The 25,510-nt window shown below is 39.1% G+C and overlaps 1 protein-coding gene across 2 annotated transcripts in view; it reads right to left on the bottom strand.

The window, feature by feature from the left end:
* FAM149B1 (family with sequence similarity 149 member B1) overlaps positions 1–25,510 on the bottom strand; it is a 75,748-nt gene that overhangs the window by 5,037 nt on the left and 45,201 nt on the right. Inside the window, exons 8-12 of one of the 2 annotated variants that reach the window (XM_058543203.1) lie at positions 7,270–7,394; positions 5,260–5,366; positions 2,374–2,598; positions 460–583; positions 108–233 (exon numbers count right to left, since the gene is read on the bottom strand). In XM_058543203.1, the coding sequence (XP_058399186.1) occupies positions 108–233; positions 460–583; positions 2,374–2,598; positions 5,260–5,366; positions 7,270–7,394 (707 nt within the window). The remainder of the gene's footprint in view (positions 1–107; positions 234–459; positions 584–2,373; positions 2,599–5,259; positions 5,367–7,269; positions 7,395–25,510) is intronic. The other variant, XM_058543204.1, reaches the window with a different exon arrangement.

The following is a 25,510-nucleotide window of genomic DNA, read 5'->3' on the forward strand; positions in this document are numbered from 1 at the left end:
TGCTTGCGCCACAAGGCTGGCCCCCACTACATAAAGTCTTAAGTCTACCGAACTAGTTTATTTTTTCTTTCCCAACTATCAAGACCATAAAGGAAGTACGTCAATACCAAAAATGACTGCGTTGTGTTGGGCCTGGAGAAAAAGTCAGGTAAAAGGAACCTCTCCTGGGGCTGCTGATGGTTAGGTTCATCCACCACTGCGCTTCGAGCTCGACTGGAATCGCCATGGGTTTTCTGCCGAGAAGATAAAAATTATAGAAACATTAAAGCGATTTGTAGTGGGAGCTGTACATGGATGATAACTGCAGGCCAAGCAGCTCCAATTCCATTGTCATAAATTAGAATTCAGTTTGTACTTTTAACAAAATATAGTATAAATCAAGACCAGAATACAGATCCTACAGAGTTACTGCCCGAGAGGTCTTAAAGCACATGGAAAGGCAGTAGGAAAGAGTCGTACCGTTTGCGTTTGTGGCCCCATAGTGCTCAAGTGTTCCACTTTAGCTGTGCCAATAGGTGGCAGCAGATTATTTCGACTCAGAGGCATTGGTGAGGGAGAGGAGAGCGAGTCAGCTGCCGCTGGGCTGCACATCCCACCAGCGAACACCCAAGATATGAAAGCATAAAATTATAACAACACAAGAAAACTGATTAGAATCAAATAAATGAAGCAGACGAGTTTAATGTCATGCACAGAAAGCTTTAAGCTGTTTGTTTACGTTTTTAAGTAAAGAGATCTCAATGAAAAGATTTTGAAAAATCAGAAAATACTATGAGAAAACCCCCAAACTCTGATTTTTGTTGAAACTTTATCCTGGGTATGCAGCAGAAGTTGACCCTTTCTCTCACAGAGAACTGGAATAAAACAATTTTCCTATCTGGTGTTGCACTTCTCTGCCAATTATGGATTTGTAACTTCACATCTGATGGAATTCTCCACACTTCTGTGCCTACGGTTGTCCTTTTCACTATTATAATAACTATAATTCCCAGGTAAAGTTCCTAAACTTTCATTTACTTCCACGGAATTTGGAGCAGTTTGCAGTATTACTCATACCCAAGACAGTAATTGAAACTGAATGATACTTTCATGTCCCCAACAAAACAAAGCAACTTATTTTTCCACTTTTGACAAAAGTAGTCAGAAGGGATGAGACATTAATTATGCATCAAGACCACTTATCCCCAAATGAATGAATCTATAGCTATATTGGTATAGATATAGCTTTAAAAACATAATACAATAGTGAGCAGGTGAGGAGAACCTTGGTGTCCTGACAAAGATTTTTGGTGGTTTCAGACATCTCTTATAGTGAGTCTATTGGGATAAACTATAACAAGAAACTGAAAAGTCAAAGTCAAGAAGTAACATGTTGGGAGCGAAGTATAACGACCTGTGCTTAATTTAGAAGCTATATTCAAAACACAGTTAATGGCCTTATTATCTCATACCCTTGATCATAGTCGTAGAAATCAACCATCCTAAAATGTTTTGTGAATCAACAACTAATGAAAGAATTTTATTCAAAATACTGCCTTCTAGGTATTTGTTGCATGATGAGGCTCAGAGTGTTTAGTGAATGAAGGATGGGAAAAGGGAAGAGAATATGTTCAGTGTTATTTCCTAAGAAGTGCTAAGGGACATTTTTCCTGGTATATAAGCAAGTACTTATCTGAGGTTTGTAAAGTTTTCATTGTCAATGGAATAAGCAGATCCCAATGGTACAGGAAAATATTAAAGGAGAATTAACTATTAGTTTGGGATGAGTTTCACTGAGTATGTTTCACTAAGGAAAATGTTTTGCTTTTTTTTGTGGATTTTTTTTGGTGAGTAAGATTGGCCCTGAGCTAATGTCTGTTGCCAATCCTCGTTTTGCTGAGGAAGACTGGCCCTGAGCTAACATCCACACCCATCCTCCTCTATTTTGAATGTGGGATACTGCCAAAGCATGGCTTGATGAGCGTGTGTAGGTCCGTGCCCAGGATCTGAACCTGCAAACCCCAGGCTGCCAAAACAGCGCGCGTGAACTTAACCACTATGCCACCAGGCATTTTTTTTGGAGGAAAATGTTTAATAAAATACATATATCTTTTATTCTTTTGGTAAGTCCGACTGAAGTATTCTAACCAACATTTTATTTGTAGAAATATAAATCTTTAGCTAAATCAACAGATCCGGTATCTGTATTTCATTCAAATTTAATCCCATTGTTTTCTGTATTGGATTTAAACAAGTGTACAAACCAGCATAAGAGTACGTAATGATTAGTTTCTAGGCATATATTTCAATCTTATGTTTAAAATTACTGTCTACGTGAAATTCTTCTTCATTAGTTTTACCGCAGTTTCTAGAAATTCTGCTTTTGAAACCTACACTCGGGATCCTCTGAGGATTTCTTCCACAGGTCTTGGTGTTCCAGCGCGTGAATGGCTTGTGCTGATGGGATGAAGGGTACGTGGTGGGGGGATGCGTCTCCTGGCAGACTGCACTGTATATGACAGAGATGATGCACTAAGCTCCAGGACTCGATTTGGCCAATTTCGCATTGAAAGGATGGTACTGGACCCAGGCCTCACTAGTAGCTTGTCATCAAGATCTCTAGTGGCCAAACCAGAAACCCACAATGAAATCAAGATTGCTCTGTACAGGGAGACAGGACTCAAAGGTAAAAAGACTTCAGAGTATGAAATACATTCAAGGGAGAAAAAAGCAAAAGTAAAAACCGTTCACTAAGTAACCTAGTTTCTAGAAGTTACATAATCTAGCTCAGGCATGAGAATGTGTTCTTTTTTCCCCCCAAAGCTTCAGTGCATGGTTGTATATCCTAGTTGTTAGGTTTTGTTTGTTGGGGTTTTTTTAGTTCTTTATGTGAGCTGCCACCACAGTGTGACAACTGACAGACAGGTGGTGTGGCTCCACGACCAGGAAACGAACCTGGGATGCAGCAGTAAGAGCACTGAATCTTAGCCACTAGACTACTAGGGTTGGCTCAGAGAACGTGTTCTTAAAAGAAGGACATTATTTCAATCATACACATAATTTACTAGAATGGAGATTTGGGAAAGCAAGCCCATTATCACCTGCCATCACAGTCACTTCTTCAGTACCAGTGAAGACCAACCTGAAGAGTACCTACTCAAAAGAGCTTCCCAAAAGTTTATCTCAGGGACTGAGATTCTTAACCGTATTTGAGGCATTTTTTTGTGCTGAAGGAATGTCACCAGAAAGACTTAGTCAAAAGGCAAATATTGCGGCTTGAGAGCAGTGTGGCACCAGTGTGGCTCCCACTGCAGAGATTAAAATGCTGAGCTAGTTGGAACCTGCAGGGATAGGGGTTTGGGTTCCTTGGAAAGCTGGGAGCAGGCAAGGGGTCCAGAGTCTTGTGCTGCCCAGGGCAGTAGGACCACAGTAGATCCCCATTTGCATAAACAATTGTGAAATACAACACTTTTCTGGAAGTACTCTGATAAATAAAATACCATGCCCAAACAGTACAGTAGCTTAAACTCTGCCCTACAGATTCAGCACTTTTTTTTTTTAAGCAGATGAGAGGACATTTGACTGTATTGTAAGGCACCTAGGAGATAGTATTTGCACAGTGAAATGGAGGGAAAGTGAAAGAATAAAGCTCTGCCATGTGCTCTTTTGGCTTTCGGTAAGTTCCTCAACCTTTCAGGCCACTTGGGTGTCCTTTAGTGCAAAATATGCATCTGTGTTTGGAGGACTTTGAAGGGAAAATGCCCATCAACCAATAGGGCTAAACCTTGAGCATTACTCACAGGAGATCTTTCTGGTCTTCCTACCTCCCTAACCATTCACTTAGGCCTTTTCTTTACATTCCCTGCTCTCTAATTACAGAAGGTTTAGGTCTTAGCTGCTGTATGCTCATCTTTATTTTGTCCTCTGGACTACTGATTCATAATTCTGGCTTTGTTTATCACCTCTAGTCAGGTGACTTCTCCAAATCTGACCTCTTCCATATTTCCAATGAGATGGCAAGTCATTGTAAACTCAACACACCCTAAACCAAACTCATCTTTCCCCACCAAACAAGCTTGCCTTGAGCTTGAAATCTCAAGGGAAGAGCTGACTCTGATTCCTCTATTTTTATAGAATTTGATTTCTTTTACAGTATCTCCTAAAATATTTCATTCATTTTTTATCCTTTACTACAGCCTGAGTACAGACCCTTAGCAGCTCATGCTTGAACTCTTGCAGTAGACTCCTTACCTTCAGTCCCTCCTGCTCCATCCAATCTATGTTCTATTGCTATAAAATCCTTCAAATTCCTGATGTAAATATATGTGCTCCCCAACTGAAACTCACACATTGCTGGTGGGAGTGTAAAATGGTGCAGTTACTTTGAAAAACTGTATGGCAGTTTACTATAAAATTAAACATACACTTACCTATCCTATGACACTTTCACTTCTAGATATTGAACCAAGAAAAATGACACCATAGGTCCACAAAAAAGACCTGTGCAAGAAGATTTATAGTGCCTTCATGCATAATAGCCCTAACCTGGAAACAGCCCGAGTGTTCATTAACAGAAGAATTGATAAATTGTGATGTCCTCTTACAATAGAATACTACTTGGCAGTAAAAGAGAAGGTCACATGCAGCAACATGGATGGATTTCAAAAACATGGCATTCAAAACCCTCACAGTCGGGTCACAACCTTCATTAATTTCATAGTATCTTCTTTCCCACTAATTACACCCTGGTCTATTTTAATTCTAGAAGATTTTCAATGATCTTTGGTCAGAAGCATTAAAGTTCTGCCCTGTCTCTTCCTATCCTACTATAGCAAAAATGGTTTGCTTTCTCTTCTAAATATTTTGTATTTTCCCACCTCCAAACCCTTTCCCAAACCATTCCTCCTACCAGAATAGCCTTGCTGCTCTTCTCTGCTTATCCAAAATCCCATCTGTCAAGGACAAGTTCAGAACCTACACTTACCCACCAAAATGCCTCCCTTCTTTGGGGCTGCCATAGCACTCACTTGGTACCACACGCTTGGCACTCAAAAATGCCCTATATGGTTAGGTCTCTTTTTAACCATGTGTCTCCTTCCAATTATATTATCAGCTCCTTGTGGGTGGAGACCATTTCCCTTAGATGTTTTTACTCCCCACATGTCTCTGTGGTTACTTGGTAGGTACTCAGTACCTGCATGTTGATTGACTGACTGCTTTCCTTTTATTTCTCAGTGATCTATTTAAACTCTATATCTATTAAAATTTTATACTTCTTACAGGAGCTTGTCCATTAGGGAGAGATTTCTTGGCTGTAGAGGCATCCCATGAACCAAGAGACCATTCACATTTGGCTGATGACCACTTGCTGCTTGACAGAGACTCATCTACATGTCAAAAGAAGATGTTACTCATTATTGGTTGGTGAAGATATCTGCTTGGTTTCCCAACTTTGCCAAAGGTTAATGTTTTCCAATTAGGTCATTTATGCATTTTTCTCCTATGCTTTTAACTTTTGTAACATCTTGGTCAGTAGCCCAGCTAGGGCCCGAAGTCCACTGTCAAGATGACAGAGTCAGAGTCCTTTCCTTTCCATTTCTAAATGACAGCAAGTTGGGAAACCTGATCAAACCAGAAGAAAGCAATGAACAGCCACTCTCATAGGGGAGAGAGGACCTTTATTTTTATCATTATTATTTACATTACATTAGAAAAGAAAACACAAAATATGGAACAAAAAATAGAAAAAATAAGTGTAAACTCTAACATAATCTCTTTCACCATCACACAATCCTATGCTCTGCACAAACGAATCCTTTCTCCTTTATTAACCCCTGGAGCAGTCAGCTCTCAATGATAACCTAAATTCTGAAGATTGTTTACTAGAGGATAAAATCTGATTTGTTCTAACGTTAGCCTGATTTAATCTTACTTGGACTGACATCACCACCTTAAAATCCTATTTATTTTCTCTCAGGTTATCAGTTCAGTGTCCTTTCTGGTCATCTCCTCCTCTGCCACAGCATGCATTTTCCTCCTACTTTCTCTCAAGAATGTTTGGATTAACACTTCTCCTTCCTTTGATCGTTAACCACCAGAACCATTTAAGTTAACTATTCAGGGCTTAGGCTACCTAAACCATAGTCAGACCAGTTCAACATGTAGAAGTATTTTATTACCACCAAAGGAACATCAGTTCACCTGGTTCATCCTCCATGTGATAAGGTATGGACATTGTTGATTTTATTTTTAAATAAGCCCTTTGTAAATCCAGCTGCACAATATCTGGCTAGTATACCAACAAAGCAAATACTAGATCTGGTAGTAAAACCCAGGGTTGATGAACACAGCCCAAGGATTAGAATCCTTCTTCTCTTTCTTTTTCTCCTCCCAACCCCCACTTTTTTTGCCACATGTAACACTGGGAAACTATCACGTAGGAACTGGGACTACATAAATCATTACACAGGGATGAGACCAGGCTCATCAGCCTCCTGCAAGAAATGCCCATCTTAATGCTTGTCCACAAACTTAATTGAGACCATTTTTTCCTCTCTTTGGGTTGGGTTTACAGTTGGGTTATGAATACTAAACATCCAAAAGGCAAAAAAATCAACAGATTCAAATCAACCAGGTAGGCTGAGATAAGAGAAAAAATAAGGAAGGAGTGAAAAGGAGAAACTCAAAGGATAGAAATGTTAAGGCCATAAAAAATCTGAGATTGGTACCTCTTTCATTATATCCTTCATTCTTCCCAAAACAGACTTAGGTTGACCACACAGTTGATTCTAGTCTGCACATCTTTTTTTTTTTTTTAAGGGGAAGACATTTATTTTTTATTTTATTTTATTTATTTACTTTTCCCCAAAGCCCCAGTAGATAGTTGTACATCATAGCTGCACATCCTTCTAGTTGCTGTATGTGGGACGCGGCCTCAGCACGGCCGGAGAAGCAGTGCGTCGGTGCGTGCCCGGGATCCGAACCCAGGCCGCCAGTAGCGGAGCGCGTGCACTTAACCGCTAAGCCACGGGGCCGGCCCTAGTCTGCACATCTTATGGATGCCTTTTCAAAAGTGCTGACTGCGAATTACCTATCAACCTTAATTTGCTATTAATTTTTTAAACTGAAATTAAACTTATCAATGTAAAGAGTCACTGGATTATTGTGATAAACACATAACAGAAAAAAAATTGAGTCATAAATAATACAATTAAGGCAAATAACTCTGAACAAACTTTCTGTGGCAAGAACAGTCCTAGGTTCTCCAGTACATTCCTCTGTGGGGCTTACCAGATTTGAAGTGATGGACAGCACCTTAGACTGTGGCACTCGAGGTAAGACCAAAGGCTGTGGTTCACTCAGCACACAGGGGCTTTCTGAAGCCGATCTGGTGATTGCAACATTACTCTCATCATCTAAGCAAAGGAACAGAATCTATTATCCATGGATTTCTTCAGACCCACAGCAACGGTACTGTGAAAAAAAATATCCCCTGAGAATTCATAATCTCAAGCTAGGCTTCACTCATCTTTGCAGCCCAATTTCATACCACCTGCATAGTTCAAAAATCCCCTCAAACCAAGAATTTAGTTTAAAGGGGTTTCCCAGGCTGACAATGCCTATTCATACCTTGCAGCAGGAAAAGCAAAGACCTCTAGAGCAAAGCTGTCCAAGAGAACACTTGGAGTTGATGGAAATGTTCTACATATGTGCTGTCCAATATAATGGCCTCCAGCCACATGTGGCTATAGAGCACTTAAAATTTGGCTAGTGTGATTGAGGAACAGAATTTTGAATTTAATGTTAATTTTTTAAACTAAATAATTTTAATTAATTAAAGTTTAAATAGCCCCATGTGACTCGTAACTATTGGACAGCATAGCTCTAGGGGAACCTTCAGATCATTAATCCAGGCCTCAAAGAATTCCCACATATAAAGTTACGAGATTAAAATCCACGTAAAAATCATACAATCAACAAGGAAACAAGACACCTTAAGAAAGAGCAAGCAGAAACAACATAATTCTGCAAAGACTTCAGAAATTGGAATTATTAGGTGCAGAATGTAGAACAAATGAAGCAACTGAAAATATGAGTACAGACTAAGATGTAACAATGACAAAGCAGATTTGAAAAAGAACAAAACTACAAAAGAGAACTAAAATTACTAAAATTAAAAACTCAGCAGAGAGTTAATAGCAGATTAGAGCTTGCTGAAGACAGAATTAATTAGTGAACTAGAAGAAAAAGATCTGAAGAAGTTATCCTGAATTCAGTCCAGAGGAAAAGGAGATAGAAAATATGAACTGTGCACTAAAAAGGGTGAATTATACTGTATGTAAATTATACCTTAATTTTTAAAATGGAGAAATAAAACCACAATGAAACACCCTTTTACATGTTGACAAAAAATTAAGAATTGATCTATAATAACTATTGAGATTGTGAGCATGGGAACTCTTGTACTGTTAGTAGGCATATATAACTGGTACAATCATTTTGGACAAGTTGGCGTTATCTAGTAAAGTTGAAGATGCATATTCCCTATGACCCAGCACCCCACTCCCTGGAGGTATATACCCTGGAGGAACTCTTTGCACATGTATACCAGGAGAAGTGTTGCCTAGCATTAGTGTTGTTGATCATAATTGCAAAACACTGGATTTTGGCATTTCTTTTTTTTTTTAATATGTTTTATTTATTTATTTATTTATTTATTTATTTTTTTGGTGAGGAAGACTGTCCCAGAGCTAGCATCTGTACCAGTCTTCTTCTATTTTGTATGTGGGACACCGCCACAGCATGGCTTGATGAGCAATGTGTAGGTCCGCTCCCAGGATCCGAACCTGCAAACCCCAGGCTGCTGAAGTGGAGCACACAAACTTAACCACTATGCCACTGGGCTGGCCCGGCATTTCTAAAATACTGGAATTTTAGCACTTTTCACCATCAATTATGGCTCCAAAACTGAACTCGATGAGGAATCATGTTTTTGAGTAAAACTAACATGAACTCTTGGTCTTCATTATTTCTAAATCATTTCCATCATCATCATTTGGTTTACTACTGTTGTTTCATTCTGAGAATGAATGAAATGTCCAGTGAAGCTCATTTCCCCATTAGCAAATCAGGGTTAAAAAAATAATAATTTAAAAATGAATAATAAATATTCTTCTTGACAAAATGTCCAGTGAAGCTCATTTCCCCATTAGCAAATTAGGGTTAAAAAAATAATAATTTAAAAATGAATAATAAATATTCTTCCATCATTTAGATTTTAAAACTGGCCTGATTAAAAGTTTAAATGATTGTAAAAATATCAAGTTATACAAATAAATGATTACATTTACTCAGAGTTTTACATATTTTTGGGTTACAGTTGACAAACCCTAAAATATCACAAGTTGTCACATGGTCCTGTCGTATATATGACCAGCACGCAGTTTAGCTTTTTTCCTCATGTAGGGGTAGGAAAAGGTGCTGTAGTAGGAGGGATAGGTTTGTACTAGCACCTGCAGGTTGGCTCTAACAACAAACAACTAGCCAACTGGTCGACACCAAAGCCACAATGTTAGAGTTCTCTTCCTATACTTCAAGGTGTTATTTAAAAAAACTAATGATCATAGTTAACCTTTATTGCATTCTTACATATTCCAGGAATTATTCAATGTACTTTCATGTAACTCATTTATTACTTAACTCTATGAGATAGATATTAGTATTATACTTGTTTTATAGATAAAGAAACTGAGGCAGAGTGAGGTTAAGCAACTTGCATAGGATATAAAGTTAGTGTCAGAGCCAGTAGTCAAACCCAGGTTGTCTAGTAACAAACTGTGCTTTTAACCATTATACTACATGGCTTCTCAAAGGGATAACATTTTAGAGCAGTGGTTGCCAAATATGACCCATTAGCTGTTTTTTTTTTTTTTTATCTTATTTTGGCAAAACATAACATAAAATTTACCATTTTAAAGTGACAATTCAGTGGCATTAAGTACATGCATGACGTTGTGCAACGATCATCTCTATCCAGCTCCATAAATTTTTCATCACCCCAAAGGGAAACCTCATGTCCATTACGGCCACCTGTTATTGTAAACAAAGTTGTAAGGGTAGTTTGTTTATTCTCATTGCTGTATAGTACTCCATTGTATGCATATATCACATTCTACTGTTAAGGGACATTTGGGTAGTTTCCAGTTTATGTTTTCCATAGTGCTGTTATGGACATTCTTATATATGTCTTTTGGTGACCATCCACTTATTTACTCATTGTTTATGGCTGCTTTCAAGGCAGAGTTGAGTACAGTAGTTGCAACAGAGACTGATGGCTGGCAAAGACTAAAATATTTACTACCTGGCTCTTTATACACAAAGTTTGCTGACTCTTATTTTAGGTCATTTCAATCAATCCACTAAACCAGTTGAAATCCTCCAGCTCCATTTCAAAATCAGTGTCTTTTTTTTTAGACTTTTAAGTCTCAAAAATCACAATTATAATAAAATGAAATAACCTAAACTTATGGATGCACAGAAAAATAAATTAAAGGATATTAATTCACAGCCCAACATTGGTAAATTGCGAAAGGCAAAACGAAAGTTTTCTCTGATATCTCAGTGGTTGATACTGAAAACTGAAGGAGTTCCTTTATTTATTACCCGGGTTTATTACTATTGGAGCTTGGATGTGACTCTGAATTTTATCATTTGTCTTATATCTCCAAAAACTTAACATCACATAATATAAACCAGTTAGTTTTAAAAAGAGTGTTCATCCTATTCTCCAATACCAGCTTTGAAACTTAACATGCATACAACAGAGTGGCTTAAAAAAAAAACCCACATAGACAGTATTAGTTGTGACAAACGTGGAGCAACTAGAACTCTCATACAATACTGGAGAGAGTGTAAATAGGTACAACCACTTTGGAAAAATTTTTGGCAGTATCCACTGAAGTTGAAATAGCATATCCTATGACCCAGCAATGCCACTCTTTTGTTTCCAGTACATATGTTCACCAAAAGACATATACAAGAATGTTCTCAACAGCACTACATGCTGGTCAACATAAACTGGAAACTACCCATATATCCATCAACAGTAGAATATGATATATTCATACAATAGAATACTATTTAACAATGAAAACAAACTATTGTTACAAGCAAAACATTTGAATCTAACAAACATAATGTTGAGTTTAAAAAGACAGATGCAGGGAGAGTGACATCAGCAACATGGCGGAGTGAGCTGTTCCCTGTGTCTCTCCCTCTTCGAACTACAACTAAAAGGACATTCATTGATCAGCGGAGGATACCCACACAGCACACCAGGATGCCTGAGAGACCCGAGCAGCTGTATATCTGAAGGTGGATGGACTACCTGCCCCCGCCACCCTGAGGAGGTGGTGGAGATAGGTGAGCACCCTCTGGACCCCAGGCAGCCCAGCACACGTGTGCAACTACTTTCCTGGCTGGAGCGATCATAGCACCGCTGTGGCTCCAAGGTTGGGAGTATGCCTCAGTGCAACTGTGGAAACAGGTGACAGCAGCCCTGAGCCCCTCAAGTGATCACTTCCCCATCTAGTCGGGGAGCCCTCAGGGCCACACAACCCACAGAGAGCGGCACAGGCTTGGACCCAGTGGGGAAGTCCCACCCACCAAGCACAAAGGCTGGTGCTACCTAGGAGCAGAGGGCAGCTGAGCTGCTGCTCAGGAAGCTCCCGGCTGCCGTGAACACCCATAGTACTGCTGTGGCCCCAAAGGGGAGAAGCATGTCTCGGTGGGACTGTGAGAGTGGGCGGCAGCAGCCCTGAGCCCCCGTGTGATCACTCTTTCATCTAGTGGGAGAAACCACAACCTCACCGTGGTCCCAGGGAGTAGCTTTGGCCCAGTCCCAGAGGGGAGGACCTGCCCACCAAGCACAATGGCTGGTGCGACCTAGGGGCGGAGGGTGGCTGAGATCCCAGTCCAGGCAAACAAGCTCCCAGCTGCCGTGAGTACCCATATACCGCTGCAGCCCCGAAGGGGGCAGCGTGTCTTTGTGGGACCTGTGGGAGCTGGCGGCAGTAGCCCTGAGCCCCCGTGTGATCACTCTCTCATCTGGTGGGAGAATCCACAATCCCACCCAGTCCCAGGGAGTGGCTGGCTCAGTCCCAGAGGGGAGCTCCTACCCACCAAGCACAACAGCTGGTGCAACCTAGGAGCAGAGGGTGGCTGAGATCCTAGTCCGGGCAAACAAGCTCCCAGCTGCCGTGAACACCCATAGTACTGCTGTGGCCCCGAAGCAGGGAGCACAACCCTGGGTGGGAGCAGGTGGCAATAGCCTTGAGCCCCCCACGGGGCCACTTCGATCCCAAGGATTGACCCAGGCTTGGAGAGGCACAGCTGACAGGGATTGTGGCAATGGGCTCAGATTACACAGCTCCTGCCCCCACCCCAAGTGGCAGCAGGTGGAACCTGCGTCCAGAAACTATCACTATGCGCCAGCACAAATCCACTCCATCAAATGGTATAAAGAACTATATTAATACTCCAGACCAGAAGGAAAAAGACAAAACACCCAGAAATCAATCCTGGAGGCTTGGAAATCTACGATCTAAATGACAGAGAATTCAAGACAGCCATCATAAGAAAACTCAATGAGCTACAAGAGAATTTTGAAAGACAGTTCAATGAAATCAGGAACCAAATTACTGAACAGAGGGAATTCTTCAGGAAAGAGATTGAAACTATAAAGAAAAACCAAACAATTGTTAGAGATGAAAAACACAATGGATGAGGTAAAGAAAAATCTAGAGTCCTTAAACAACAAGGCCAATAATATGAGGGTAGAATTAGCAATCTGGAGGATAGGAACACAGGAATGCTTCAGATGGAGGAGAGAGAACTTAGACTAAAAAGAAATGAAGAAATTCTCTGAGAAATATCTGACTCAATGAGGAAATGAGACATAAGGATTATAGGTATTCCAGAGGGAGAAGCAAGGGAAAAAGGAGCAGAGAGCTTGTTCAAAGAAATAATAACTGAGAACTTCCCAAACTTGGAGAAGGAGCTGGAATTACGTGTAAAAGAAGCCAACAGGACTCCTAATTACATCAGTGTAAAAAGATCTTCTCCAATGTATATATTAGTAAAGCTGGCAAAAGTCAATGATAAAGAAATAATATTAAGGCCAGCAAGGCAGAAGAGAATAACCTATAAAGGAAGCCCTATCAGTCTTTCAGTGGATTTTTCAGCAGAAACCTTACAGGCTAGTCCGAGTGTGGAATGATATATTCAAAATTTTGAAAGACAAAACTTTCAGCCAAGAATACTATATCCAGCGAAAATATCCTTCAGATATGATGGATAAATAAAAACTTTCCCAGATAAACAAAAGCTGAGGGAGTTCATTGCCACAAGACACCCCCTACAAGATTTGATCAAGAAAGCCCTCATACCTGAAAAAAAAGAAAGGGTTTACAAAACCTTGAGCAAGCAGATAAATAGCCAGACAAAATCAGAAATTGCAACTCTCTATCAGAACAGATTAGCAAATACAATTATAACTCTAAAGATAAGGAAAAGAAAACATCAAAAATAAATATTATCACTACATCTTAAACACAAATTCACAACACATAACAGCATAAGTTGTGACAACAACATCTTAGAAGGGGAAGAGGAAAGAGATGAAACCTGCTTAGACTAAGGGAACAAGAGGCTATCAGGGAATGGACTATGTCATCTACGAGATCTTTTATACAAACTGCACAGTAAACACTAAACAAAAAATCAGAAGACTCAAATGATAAATAAAGAGAAAACTGTGAAAACCATCATAGAGAGCCACCAAACTGAATTAGCAGTCCAAAATACATGGGACGAGAAATAAGGGAAATACATAACAATTGAAAAACAAGAGATAAAATGGCAGCATTAAGCCCTAATATATCAATAATCACTCTAAATGTAAACCGATTGAATTCCCCAATCAAAAGACAGAGTGGCTGGATGGATTAAAAAACAAGACCCAACAATTTGCTGCCTCCAGGAAACACATCTCAGCTCTAAAGACAAATACAGGCTCAGAGTGAAGGGATGGAAGACGATACTTCAAGCTAATGGCAAACAAAAGAAAGCGGGGGTTGCATACTTATATCAGACAAAGTAGACTTCAAGATAAAAAAGGTAATGAGAGACAAAGAGGGGCAATATATAAGGATAAAAGGGACACTCCACCAAGAAGACATAACACTTATATGCACCTGACACAGAAGCACCAAAGTACGTAAAGAAACTATTAACAAACCTAAAAGGAGATATCAACAACAACATAATAATAGTAGGGGACCTTAACACCCCACTTATATCAATGGATAGATCATCCAGACAGAAAGTCAATAAGGAAATAGTGGACTTAAATGTAAAACCAGACCAGATGGACTTAATAGATATATATAGAGAACTCCATCCAAAAAGAACAGATTACACATTCTTCTCAAGCGCCCATGGAACATTCTCAAGGATAGACCATATGTTGGGAAACAAGGCAAATCTCTATAAATTTAAGAAGATTGAAATCATAACAAGCATCTTTTCTGACCATAATGCTATGAAACTGGAAATCAACCCCCCCCAAAAAATGGGAAAGTGACAAAGATGTGGAGACTAAACAACATGCTACTGAACTACCAATGGATAATTGAAGAAATTAAATGAGAAATCAAAGAATATCTGGCAACAAATGAAAATGAAAATACACCATACCAACTCATACAGGATGCAGCAAAAGCAGTCCTGAGAGGGAAACTCATAGCAATACAGGCCCACCTTAACAAACAAGAAAAATCCCAAATAAGCAATCTTTTTTTTTTTAATTTTATTTATTTATTTTTCCCCCAAAGCCCCAGTAGATAGTTGTATGTCATAGCTGCACATCCTTCTCGTTGCTGTATGTGGGACGCAGCCTCAGCATGGCCGGAGAAGGGGCAAAGCAGTGCGTCGGTGCGTGCCTGGGATCCGAACCCGGGCCGCCAGTAGCAGAGTGTGCGCACTTAACTGCTAAGCCACGGGGCCAGCCCCCCAAATAAGCAATCTTAAACTACACCTAACAGAATTAGAGAAAGAAAAGTAAACAAAGCCCAAAGTCAGCAGAAGGAGGGAAATAATAAAAATCAGAGCAGAAATAAATCGAAACCAAAAAAAAAAAACAGTAGAAAGGATCCATGAAACAAAAATCTAATTCTTTGAGAAGATAAACAAAATTGACAAAGCTTTAGCCAGACTCACCAAGAAAAAAAGAGAGAAGGCTCAAATAAATAAAATTAGAAATGAAAGAGGAGAAATGACAATGGATACCACAGAAATAAAAGGATTATAAGAGAATACCATGAAAAACTATATGCCAACCAATTGGACAATCTAGAAGAAATGGATAAATTCTTAGACTCATATCATCTCCCAAAACTGAATCAAGAAGAAATAGAGAACCTGAATAGACCAATCACAAGTAAAGAGATTGAAACAGTAATCAAAAACCTCCCAAATAATAAAAGTCCAGGACCAGATGGCTTCTCTGGAGAATTTTACTGAACATTCAAAGAAGATTTAATACCTATCCTTCTCAAACTATTCCAAAAAATAGAGGAAGATGGAATACTTCCTAACACATTCTATGAGGCCAACATCATCACCCTGATACCAAAGCCAGACAAGGATAATACAAAGAGGGAAAATTATAGGCAAATATCGCTGATGAACATAGATGCAAAAATCCTCAACAAAATATTGGCAAACCAAATACAGCAATACATTAGAAAGATCATACACCATGATCAAGTGGGATTTATACCAGGGACACTGGGATGGTTCAACATCTGCAAATCAATCAATGTGATACACCACATTAACAAAATGAGGAATAAAAACCACATCACATGATCATCTCAATAGATGCAGAAAAAGCATCTGACAAGATCCAACATCCATTTATGATAAAACCTCTAAACAAAATGGGTATAGAAGGGATGGACCTCAACATGATAAAGGCCATATATGACAAACCCACAGCAAACATCATACTCAATGGGGAAAAACTGAAAGCCATCCCTCTGAGAACAGGAACAAGACAATGGTGCCCACTCTCGCCACTGTTATTCAACATAGTGCTGGAAGTTCTTGCCAGAGTAATTAGGCAAGAAAAAGGAATAAAATGCATCCAAATAGGCAATGAAGAAGTGACACTCTCGCTGTTTGCAGACAACATGATTTTATATATAGAAAACCCTAAAGAATCCATCAGAAAACTATTACAAATAATCAACAACTACAGCAAAGTTGCAGGGTACAAAATCAACTTACAAAAATCAGTTGCATTTCTATACTCTAACAATGAACTATCAGAAAGAGAACTCAAGAATACAATCCTATTTATAATTGCAACAAAAAGAATAAAATATCTAGGAATAAATTTAACCAAGGAGGTGAAAGACCTATACAATGAAAAGTATAAGACATTATTGAAAGAAATCGATGATGACATAAAGAAATGGTAAGATATCCCATGCACATGGATTGGAAGAATAAACATAGTTAAAATGTCCATACTACCTAAAGCAATCTACAGATTCAATGCAATCCCAAGCAGAATCCCAATGACTTTCTTCACAGAAATAGAACAAGAATCCTAAAATTCATATGGGGCAACAAAAGACCCCAAATAGCTAAAGCAATCCTGAGAAAAAAGAACAAAGCTGGAGGCATCGCAATCCCTGACTTCAAAACATACTACAAAGTGATAGTAATCAAAACAGCATGGGTACTGGTGCAAAAAGAGACACACAGATCAATGGAACAGAATTGAAACCCCAGAAATAAAACCTCACATCTGTGGGCAGCTAATCTTCGACAAAGGAGCCAAGAACATACAATGGAGAAAGGAAAGTCTCTTCAATAAATGGTGCTGGGAAAACTGGACAGCCAGTTGCAAAAGAATGAAAGTAGACCATCTTCTTTTGTCATACACAAAAGTTAACTCAAAATGGATCAAAGACCTGAAGGTGAGACCTGAAACTATAAAACTCCTGGAAGAAAATGTAGGCAGTACACTACGTGTCATTGGTCATAAAGGGATCTTCTCAAAGTCCATGTCTACTCGGACAAGGGAAACAAAAGAAAAAATAAACAAGTGGGACTTCATCAGACTAAAGAGCTTCTACAAGGCAAACGAAACCAGGATCAAAATGAAACGACAACCCACCAGCTGGAAGAAAATATTTGCAAACCATATATCCAACAAGGGGTTAATCTCCATAATATATAAAGAACTCACACAGCTGAACAACAAAAAAACAAATAACCTGATCAAAAAATGGACAGAGGACATGAACAGACATTTTTCCAAGGAAGATATACAGATGGCCAATAGGCATATGAAAAGATGTTCACTAATCATCAGGGAAATGCAAATCAAAACTACACTAAGATATCACCTCACACCCGTGAGAATAGCTATAATCACCAAGACAAAAAATAATAAATGTTGGAGAGGATGTGGAGAAAACGGAACCCTCATTCACTGCTGGTGGGAATGCAAACTAGTGCAGCCTCTATAGAAAACAGTATGGAGATTCCTTAAAAAATTAAAAATAGAAATACCTTATGATCCAGCTATCCCACTTCTGGGTATTTATCCAAAGAACTTGAAATCAACAATCCAAAGAGGCTTATGCACCCCTATGTTCACTGCAGCATTATTCACTATAGCCAAGAAGTGGAAGCAACCCAAGTGCCCATCAACAGATGACTGGATAAAGAAGATGTGGTATATATATACACAATGGACTACTACTCAGCCATAAAAAAAGACAAAATCGTCGCATTTGCAACAACATGGATGGACCTGGAGGGTATCATGTTAAGTGAAATAAGCCAGACAGAGAAAGACAAACACTGTCTGATGTCTCTCATATGTGTAATATAAACTAACACACAGACCGTTTGGTGGTTACCAGGGGGAAGGGAGTTGGGGGGTGGGCACAAGGGGCACATTTATATGGTGACTGACAAATAATAATGTACAACTGGAATCTCACAATGTTATAAACTATTATAACATCAATAAAAAAATAAAAATAAAAATAAAAAAAGACAGATGCAGAAGGGCAAATACACTCCTCCCTGGTATCCTTGGGGGATTGGTTCTAGGACCCCTGCAGATACCAAAATCCATGGATGTTCAAGTCCCTTATATAAAATGGTGTAGCACTTGGATATAACCTATGCATATCTTCCCATATACTTTAAATCATCTCTAGATTACTTGTAATACCTAATACAATGTAAATGCTATGTAAATAATTGTTATACTGTATTGTTTAGCGAATAATGACAAGAAAAAAAAGTCTGTACATGTTCAGTACAGACGCAACCATCATAGGCCTTTGGAACAACCATCATAGGCCTTTGGAACCACTGTTGGGTGAATCTGTGGCTGTGGAACTTGCAGATATGGAGGGCCGACTGTGCTGTATGAATCCATTCTTATAAAGTTTTAAAACAAGCAAAATTAATCTGTGGTGGTATAAGTTAGGATAGGGTTACTCTTAGGGAGGCAGGAGTTTAGTAACTGGGAGAAAGCATGAGAGGGGCTTCTGAAGTGTTAGTAATGTTCTGTTCTTGATCTGGTCATACACGTGGATTCAGTTTTAAAAATTTATGAAGCTTACTTGATATAAACTTATTTTGTGATTTTCTATATAGATATACTTTAATAAAAAGTTTAAAAAATGTATTTGTTGGACTTCTGTTTCCAGCCAAGATGGAATAACAGGGACTGGCTTTACCTTCCTGCTTAAAACAACCAATAAATCCACAGAACAATGGCTTTTAAGACGCTGGACATCAGTAATGAAAGATAGTGCACCATGAGATGGTAAACAAAGAGGCTAGCCCTATAACTGCCTTAAAAGAGTTCCCAAGACATGACACAAAGAAGGAGAACAGAGGCAGAACCTGGTGGACTCTGATTTGAGAGTTCAGAGAGACCAAGATAGCTAGAGTTCATAGGACAGAGTACCAGAGAGTAGAAAGATGCACAGAAAGAGAACCCAGGATATTTGCAGAGGGTGAGTGTCCCTTGAGTACTCAAAAGAGTACTGATCAGTGCATGTGTGAGAAAAAATGACCTGAGGCTAGGAAAGAGAACCAACTGAAAGAATTAGAGGGAACAGTGCCTGCTGCTCACACGAGACCAGGAATAGTGCCTGCTCCCACCAGCCATACTAGAAAAACTCATAATTCATGGGGCACTGGGCAGAGTACTCAGGAAGATCTTGCCTCAGTAGCTGGGGAATAATTAGCTCTAGACTGAGCATTGCTCCAGGCCTGTCTAACAAACCATAAAAACAAGACTAGAAAGGATTAAACTTTTTCCAAGTAACTTAACTGCATCCCAGAAAAAGACCAAGAAGATATATACAAATAAAAGAAAATTCAACTCCCAATAAGATAAAATTGAGAATGCCTGGCACCCAAAGATTACCAGACAGTAAAACACAACTCATAATGAGGAGAGTATCAATCATTGAAACTGACTCAGAATTCACAGATGTCTGAGTTATTCCACATTTTCAAAAAATTAGACAAATGGAAAATATAAAAGTCACCCTATTCATACTTCATAGAAAACAACAATGTCTGAGTAGAATAATACACTGGATGAGCTTAACCGTAGATTCAACATTGCAGAAGAAAAGATTAATGAACTTGAAGCCACAACAATAGAAACTATCCAAAATGAAATACACAAAGAAAAAAATTCCCCTCCCCCCCCAAATTAAAGCATCAGTTATCTGAGGGATCAGTGATCAAAAGGACTAATATATGAGTAATTGGAGTCCTGAGGGATGGTGGGGGACAGTAAAAAATATCTGAAGCAATAATGGCTGAAAACTTTCCAAACAATGAAAACAATAAACCCACAGATCCAAGAAGCTCAACAAACGCAAGCAAAAGTAACTTGAAGAAAATTACATCAAGGCACATCATAATCAAATTGCTCAAAACCAGTGATAAAGAGAAAATCTTAAAAGCAGCCAGAGGAAAAAAAAGATATGTACCACAGGAACAAGAAAAGGATGACATCAGATTTCTTGTTAGAAACAACTCAAGTAAGGACAGTGGACAACATCTTTAAAGTTGAGAGATAAACTGTTGACCTAAAATTCCATACCCTGCAAAATTATCTTGCAAAAATGAAAGCAAAATAAAGAAATTTTCATATTTACAAAAGAAAGAATTCATCACCACAGACCCACATACAAGAAATGTTAGAGGACATCCTTCAGGTTGGGAGAATTAAAAAAAATGGGGCCGACCCAGTGGCACAAGCAGTTAAGTGTGTGCGCTCCGCTGCGGCAGCCCGGGGCTCGCAGGTTCAGATCCCGGGTGTGCACCGATGCACTGCTTGTCAAGCCATGCTGTGCCAGCGTCCCATATAAAGAAGAAGAAGATGGGCATGGATGTTAGCTCAGGGCCAATCTTCCTCAGCAAAAAAAAAAAAAAAAAGGATTGGCATCAGATGTTAGCTCAGGGCTGATCTCCCTAACAAACAAAAAAAAAATGTTTTTAATGAGATAAAATTCATGTAGCATAAAATTCACCATTTAAAAAAATTTTTACAGTATACAATTAAGTAGTTTTTAGTTTATTCACAATGTTGTACAACCACCACCACTATCTAATTTCAGAAAATTTCCCTCCAAAAAGAAACCTGTACCTCCCAATTCCTCTCTTCCTCCATCCCCTGGCAACCACTAAACTACTTTCTAAGGATCTGCCTGTTCTGGACATTTCATCTGAATGGAATAATACAATCATACAATATATAGCCCTTAGTGTCTGGCTTATTTCACTTCGCTTAATATTTTCAAAGTTCATCCATGTTGTAACATGAATCATTACTTAATTCCTTTATATGGATGAAGAATATTCCTTTGCATGGTGTATTAGTTACTCAGGCCATCATAACAAAATACGATAGACTGGATGGCTTAAACAACAGATATTTATTTTCTCACAGTTCTGGAGGCTAGAAGTCCAAGATCAAAATGCTGTCAGGGTTGGTTTGTGGTGAGACCTCTCTTCCTGCCTTGTAGGCAGTTGCTTTTTCACTGTGTTCTTGCATGACCTCTTCTCTGTGCGTGCACAGAAAGAGAGAGCTCTGATGTCTCTTCCTCTTCTTATAAGGATAACAACCCTACAGGATTAGCTCTCCACCCTATGACCTCATTTAACCTTAATTACCTCCCTAAAGGCCCTATCTCCAAACACAGTCATATTGGGAGTCAGGGCTTCAATATATGAATTTTGAGGGGGACACAATTCAGTCCATAACGCGTGGATATACTAAATTTTGTTTATCCATTCTTCAGTTGATGAACATTTAGGTTGGTTCCACTTTTTGACTATTATGAATAATGCTGCTATGAACATTATGCACAGGCTTTTGTGTAGATATATGTTTTCAGTTCTCTTGGTTATATACCTTTGAGTGGAATTTAATTTTATGTTTAAGGAACTGCCAAACTGTTTCCACAGTGGCTGTACCACTTTACATTCTCACCAGCAATGTACGAGGGTTCCAATTTCTCCACATCCTTACCAACATTTGTTATTGTCCTTTTTTTTTTAAATATAGACCCATCCTAGTGGGTATGAAGTGGTGTGTCATTGTGGTTTTGGTTTTTCTTTGCATTTCCCTAATGAATAACGATGTTGAATATCTTTCATGCGCTTATTGGCCATTTGTATATTTTCTTTGGAGAAATGTCTATTCAAGTTGTTTGCCCATTTTTTAATTGGGTTGTTTGTCCTTTTGTTGTTGAGTGTAATTCTTTATATATTGTAGATACTTGAGTCTTATCAGGTATATGATTTGCACATATTTTCTCCCATTCTGTAGGTTGTCTTTTTACTTTCTTGATAACGTCCTTTGATACACAAAGTTTTTTATTTTGATGAAGTCCAATTTATCTACTTTTTCTTTTGTTGTTTGTGGTCTTGATGTCATATCTAAGAATCTACTGCCAATCCAAGCTCGTGAAGCTTTACTCCTATGTCTTCTTCTATGAGTTTTATAGTTTTAGCTCTGAAACGTGTCTTTGATCCACTTTGAGTTGATATTTTGTAAATGGTGTGAAGTAAGAGTCCAACTTCATTCTCTTCCATGTGGCTATCCAGTTGTTCCAGGACCATTTGTTGAAGTGACTATTCTTCCCCCATTGAATGGTCTTGGTACCCTAGTTGAAAATCAATTGGCCATAGATGTGTGGGTTTATTTCTGGACTTTTGATTCTACTCCATTGATCTATATGTCTGTCCTTATGCCAGTACCACACTGTTTTGATTACTGTAGCTCTGTAATAAATTTTTTTTTTTTGAGGGATATTGGCCCTGCACTAACATCTGTTGCCAATCTTCCTCTTTTTCTTTTTTCTCCCCAAAGCCACAGTACATAGTTTTATATCATAGTTGTAGAGTTGTAGCTCTTCTATGTGGGATGCTGCCTCAGCATGGCTTGATGAGTGGTGAGTAGGTCCGCGCCCTGGATCCGAACCAGCAAACCCCGGGCCGCCAAAGCTGAAGGCTCGAACCTAACCACTACACCACAGGGCTGGCCCCTGTATTAAGTTTTAAAATCAGGAAGAGTGAATCCTCCAACTTTGTTCTTTTTCAATATTGTTTTAGATATTCAGGGTTCTTCGCATTTCCATATGAATTTCAGGATCAGCTTGTCCATTTCTGCAAAAAAGGCAGTTGGAATTTTGATAAGGATTGCACTCAACCTGTAGATCTACTGGGGGAGTATTGCCATCCTAACAATATTCAGTCTTCCAATCCATAAACACAAGATGCCTTTCCATTTCTTTAGGTCTTCTCTAATTCCTTTCAATAACATTTTGTAGTTTTCAGTGTACAAGTTTTGCACTTCCTTAGTTAAGTTTATTCCTAAGTATTTTATTCTTTTTGATGCTATTTGCAATATTGTGATTTATAAGAAATATATATTTGATCATTCAGATCACCAAAGTATATTTCTCATATACAGGCATATTTCATTTTACTGCTCTTCGCTTTATTGCGCTTCAGAGATATTGCGTTTTTTACAAGATCCTCCACCAGCAAAAAGATTACGACTCGCTGTAGGCTCAGATGATGGTTAGCATTTTTTAGCAATAAAGTATTTTTTAATTAAGGTATGTACACTGTTTTTTAGACATAATGCTATTGCACACTTAATAGACTACAGTCTAGTATAAACATAACTTTTATACACAGTGGGAAACTAAAAAACTCATGACTCGCTTTATTGCGATATTTGCTTTATTGCGATATTCGCTTTATTGTAGTGGTCTGGAAGTGAACTTGCAATAACTCCGAGGTATGCCTGTATATTTGGTCTTTGTCCATAGTTCCTGGCTCACAACTCCCAAAGTGTTAACACCAAGTGTTAAGAGTGATAAAGGTCTTTTGTTATGTTAATAAGGTGACTTTTGGAAAGCACCTAAGGATGGGGCTGGTTGCCAGTGGAAGCAACCACGTAATTAGAGGGTTGGAACTTTCAGTCCCACCTGCTCACCTCCAGGGAGGGGAAAGGGGCTGGAGATGGAGTTCAATCACCAATGGCCAGTGGTTTAATCAATCATGTCTATGTAATGAAGCCTCCATAAAAACCCAAAAGGACGGGATTCAGAAAGCTTCTGGGTTAGTGAACATGTGGAGACTGGAGAGAGGGACATGCCTGGAGAGGGCATGGAAGTTCCATGCCTTTTCTCCATATCTTGCCCTATGCATCTCTTCCATCTGGCTGTTCCTGAGTTATATCCTTTTACAATAAACTGGTGATCTATAAGTAATATGTTTCTGTGAGTTCTGTGAGCCACTCTAGCAAATTAATTGAACCTGAGGAGGGGGTTGTGGGAACCTCTAATTTATAGCCAGTCAATCAGAAGTACAGGTAACAACCTGGACTTGCAACTGGTGTCTGAAGTCCAAGGAGGAAGTCATGGGAACCTCCAATCTGTAGCCAGTAGGTCAGAAGCACAAGTAATATCCTGGGCTTGTGACTGGTGTCTGAAGGGGTCGGGGGTAGTCTTATAGGACTGAACTCTCAATCTGTGAAATCTGATGCTATCTTCAGGTAGTGTCAGAATTGAGTTGAATTGCAGGACACCCAGCTGGTATCTCAAGAATTGCTTGTTGGTGTGGGGAACTCCCTCCCTACACATTGGAACTGGGCTTTAGAACATCCCAAAAGACTATTATAAATGAATTTTCTTAATTTCATTTTCGATTATTCATTGATAGAGGCTGGAAGAATTTTGAGAAGCATGATAGAGAAGGCATAAATTGCCTTGAACAGACTTATTGGAGATCTGGATTTGGAGGACGCTGTAGGGGAGGGCTCAGAAGGAAATGAGGAACATGTTGTTAGGAAGTGGAAGAAGGGAGATGCTTGTTATTTAGTGGCAGAAAGCTTAGTGAAATGGTCTCCTGTGGTCATGTGGAAAGCACAACTTTTAAGTGCTGATCTTGGTTATATACCTAAGGAGATTTCCAAAGTGTTGAAGGCGAGGCCTCATTTTTTCTTGTTGCTTATAAAAAAACATGAGATGACAGTGATAAATTGAAGGAAAAACTATTAAACATAAAGTAACAAGGACTTGATGATTTTGAAAATTCATAGTCCCCCTAGATGGCAAAAGATTTTAAATGAAAGAAGGCTGTCAGACCCCCAAAATTTCACTGGCAGGAAGCAGCCTGATAAAACTACTTAGCTACAAACATGTGCTACCTTTCCTGACAAAGGAAGGATGATTCAGAGGGCAAAACCAAGAGCCCAGAGGGTGGAGCAGAGAGTTGAGAGGATTATTTCCAGGCCTTGAAACTTAATGAAGGAACTTCCAATATTTTCCCAGCTGGGTTTCAGAATTGCTGTGGACCCTTTCTTACCTTCCATTCCCCCCACCTTTTAAACTGGAAGGTCTATAACTGTTATCCTTTCCCTGGCCCACTATTGTATGTTGGGTATGTTGGGGTCAGATAACTTGTCTCTAGGAGCGGAATGGCTAGATTATATAGTTAGATATTTATATACCTATGTATATAACCTTTAGTTTCACAGGTCTATAGATGGAAAGGATTTATGCCCCAGTAACTTTACTTAATGTATTATATCCAGGAACTTCATTCATACCAGGACCTGATTTAGATGATAAGATTTTGGACTTCTGAGCTGATGCTATAATAGGATGAGTCTCTTAGAAACCTTGGAAGGGAGCTGAACGTATTTTGCATGTGGGAGCACATGAAGCATCGGGGGCCAGTGGGAGGACTGTAGTGGAAAAACTGTAAGGTGGCCCCCCCCATGATTCTCACCTCTTGGTGTTCACGCCTTTGTGTAATCCCCTGCCTTTGAATGTGAGCAGGATTTGTGACTTGCTTCAGACCAATAGATGATGGTAAAAGTGATGGAATGTCATTT

This window comes from Diceros bicornis, chromosome 6 (genome assembly GCF_020826845.1).
Source record: "Diceros bicornis minor isolate mBicDic1 chromosome 6, mDicBic1.mat.cur, whole genome shotgun sequence".
Classification (NCBI taxonomy): domain Eukaryota; kingdom Metazoa; phylum Chordata; class Mammalia; order Perissodactyla; family Rhinocerotidae; genus Diceros; species Diceros bicornis.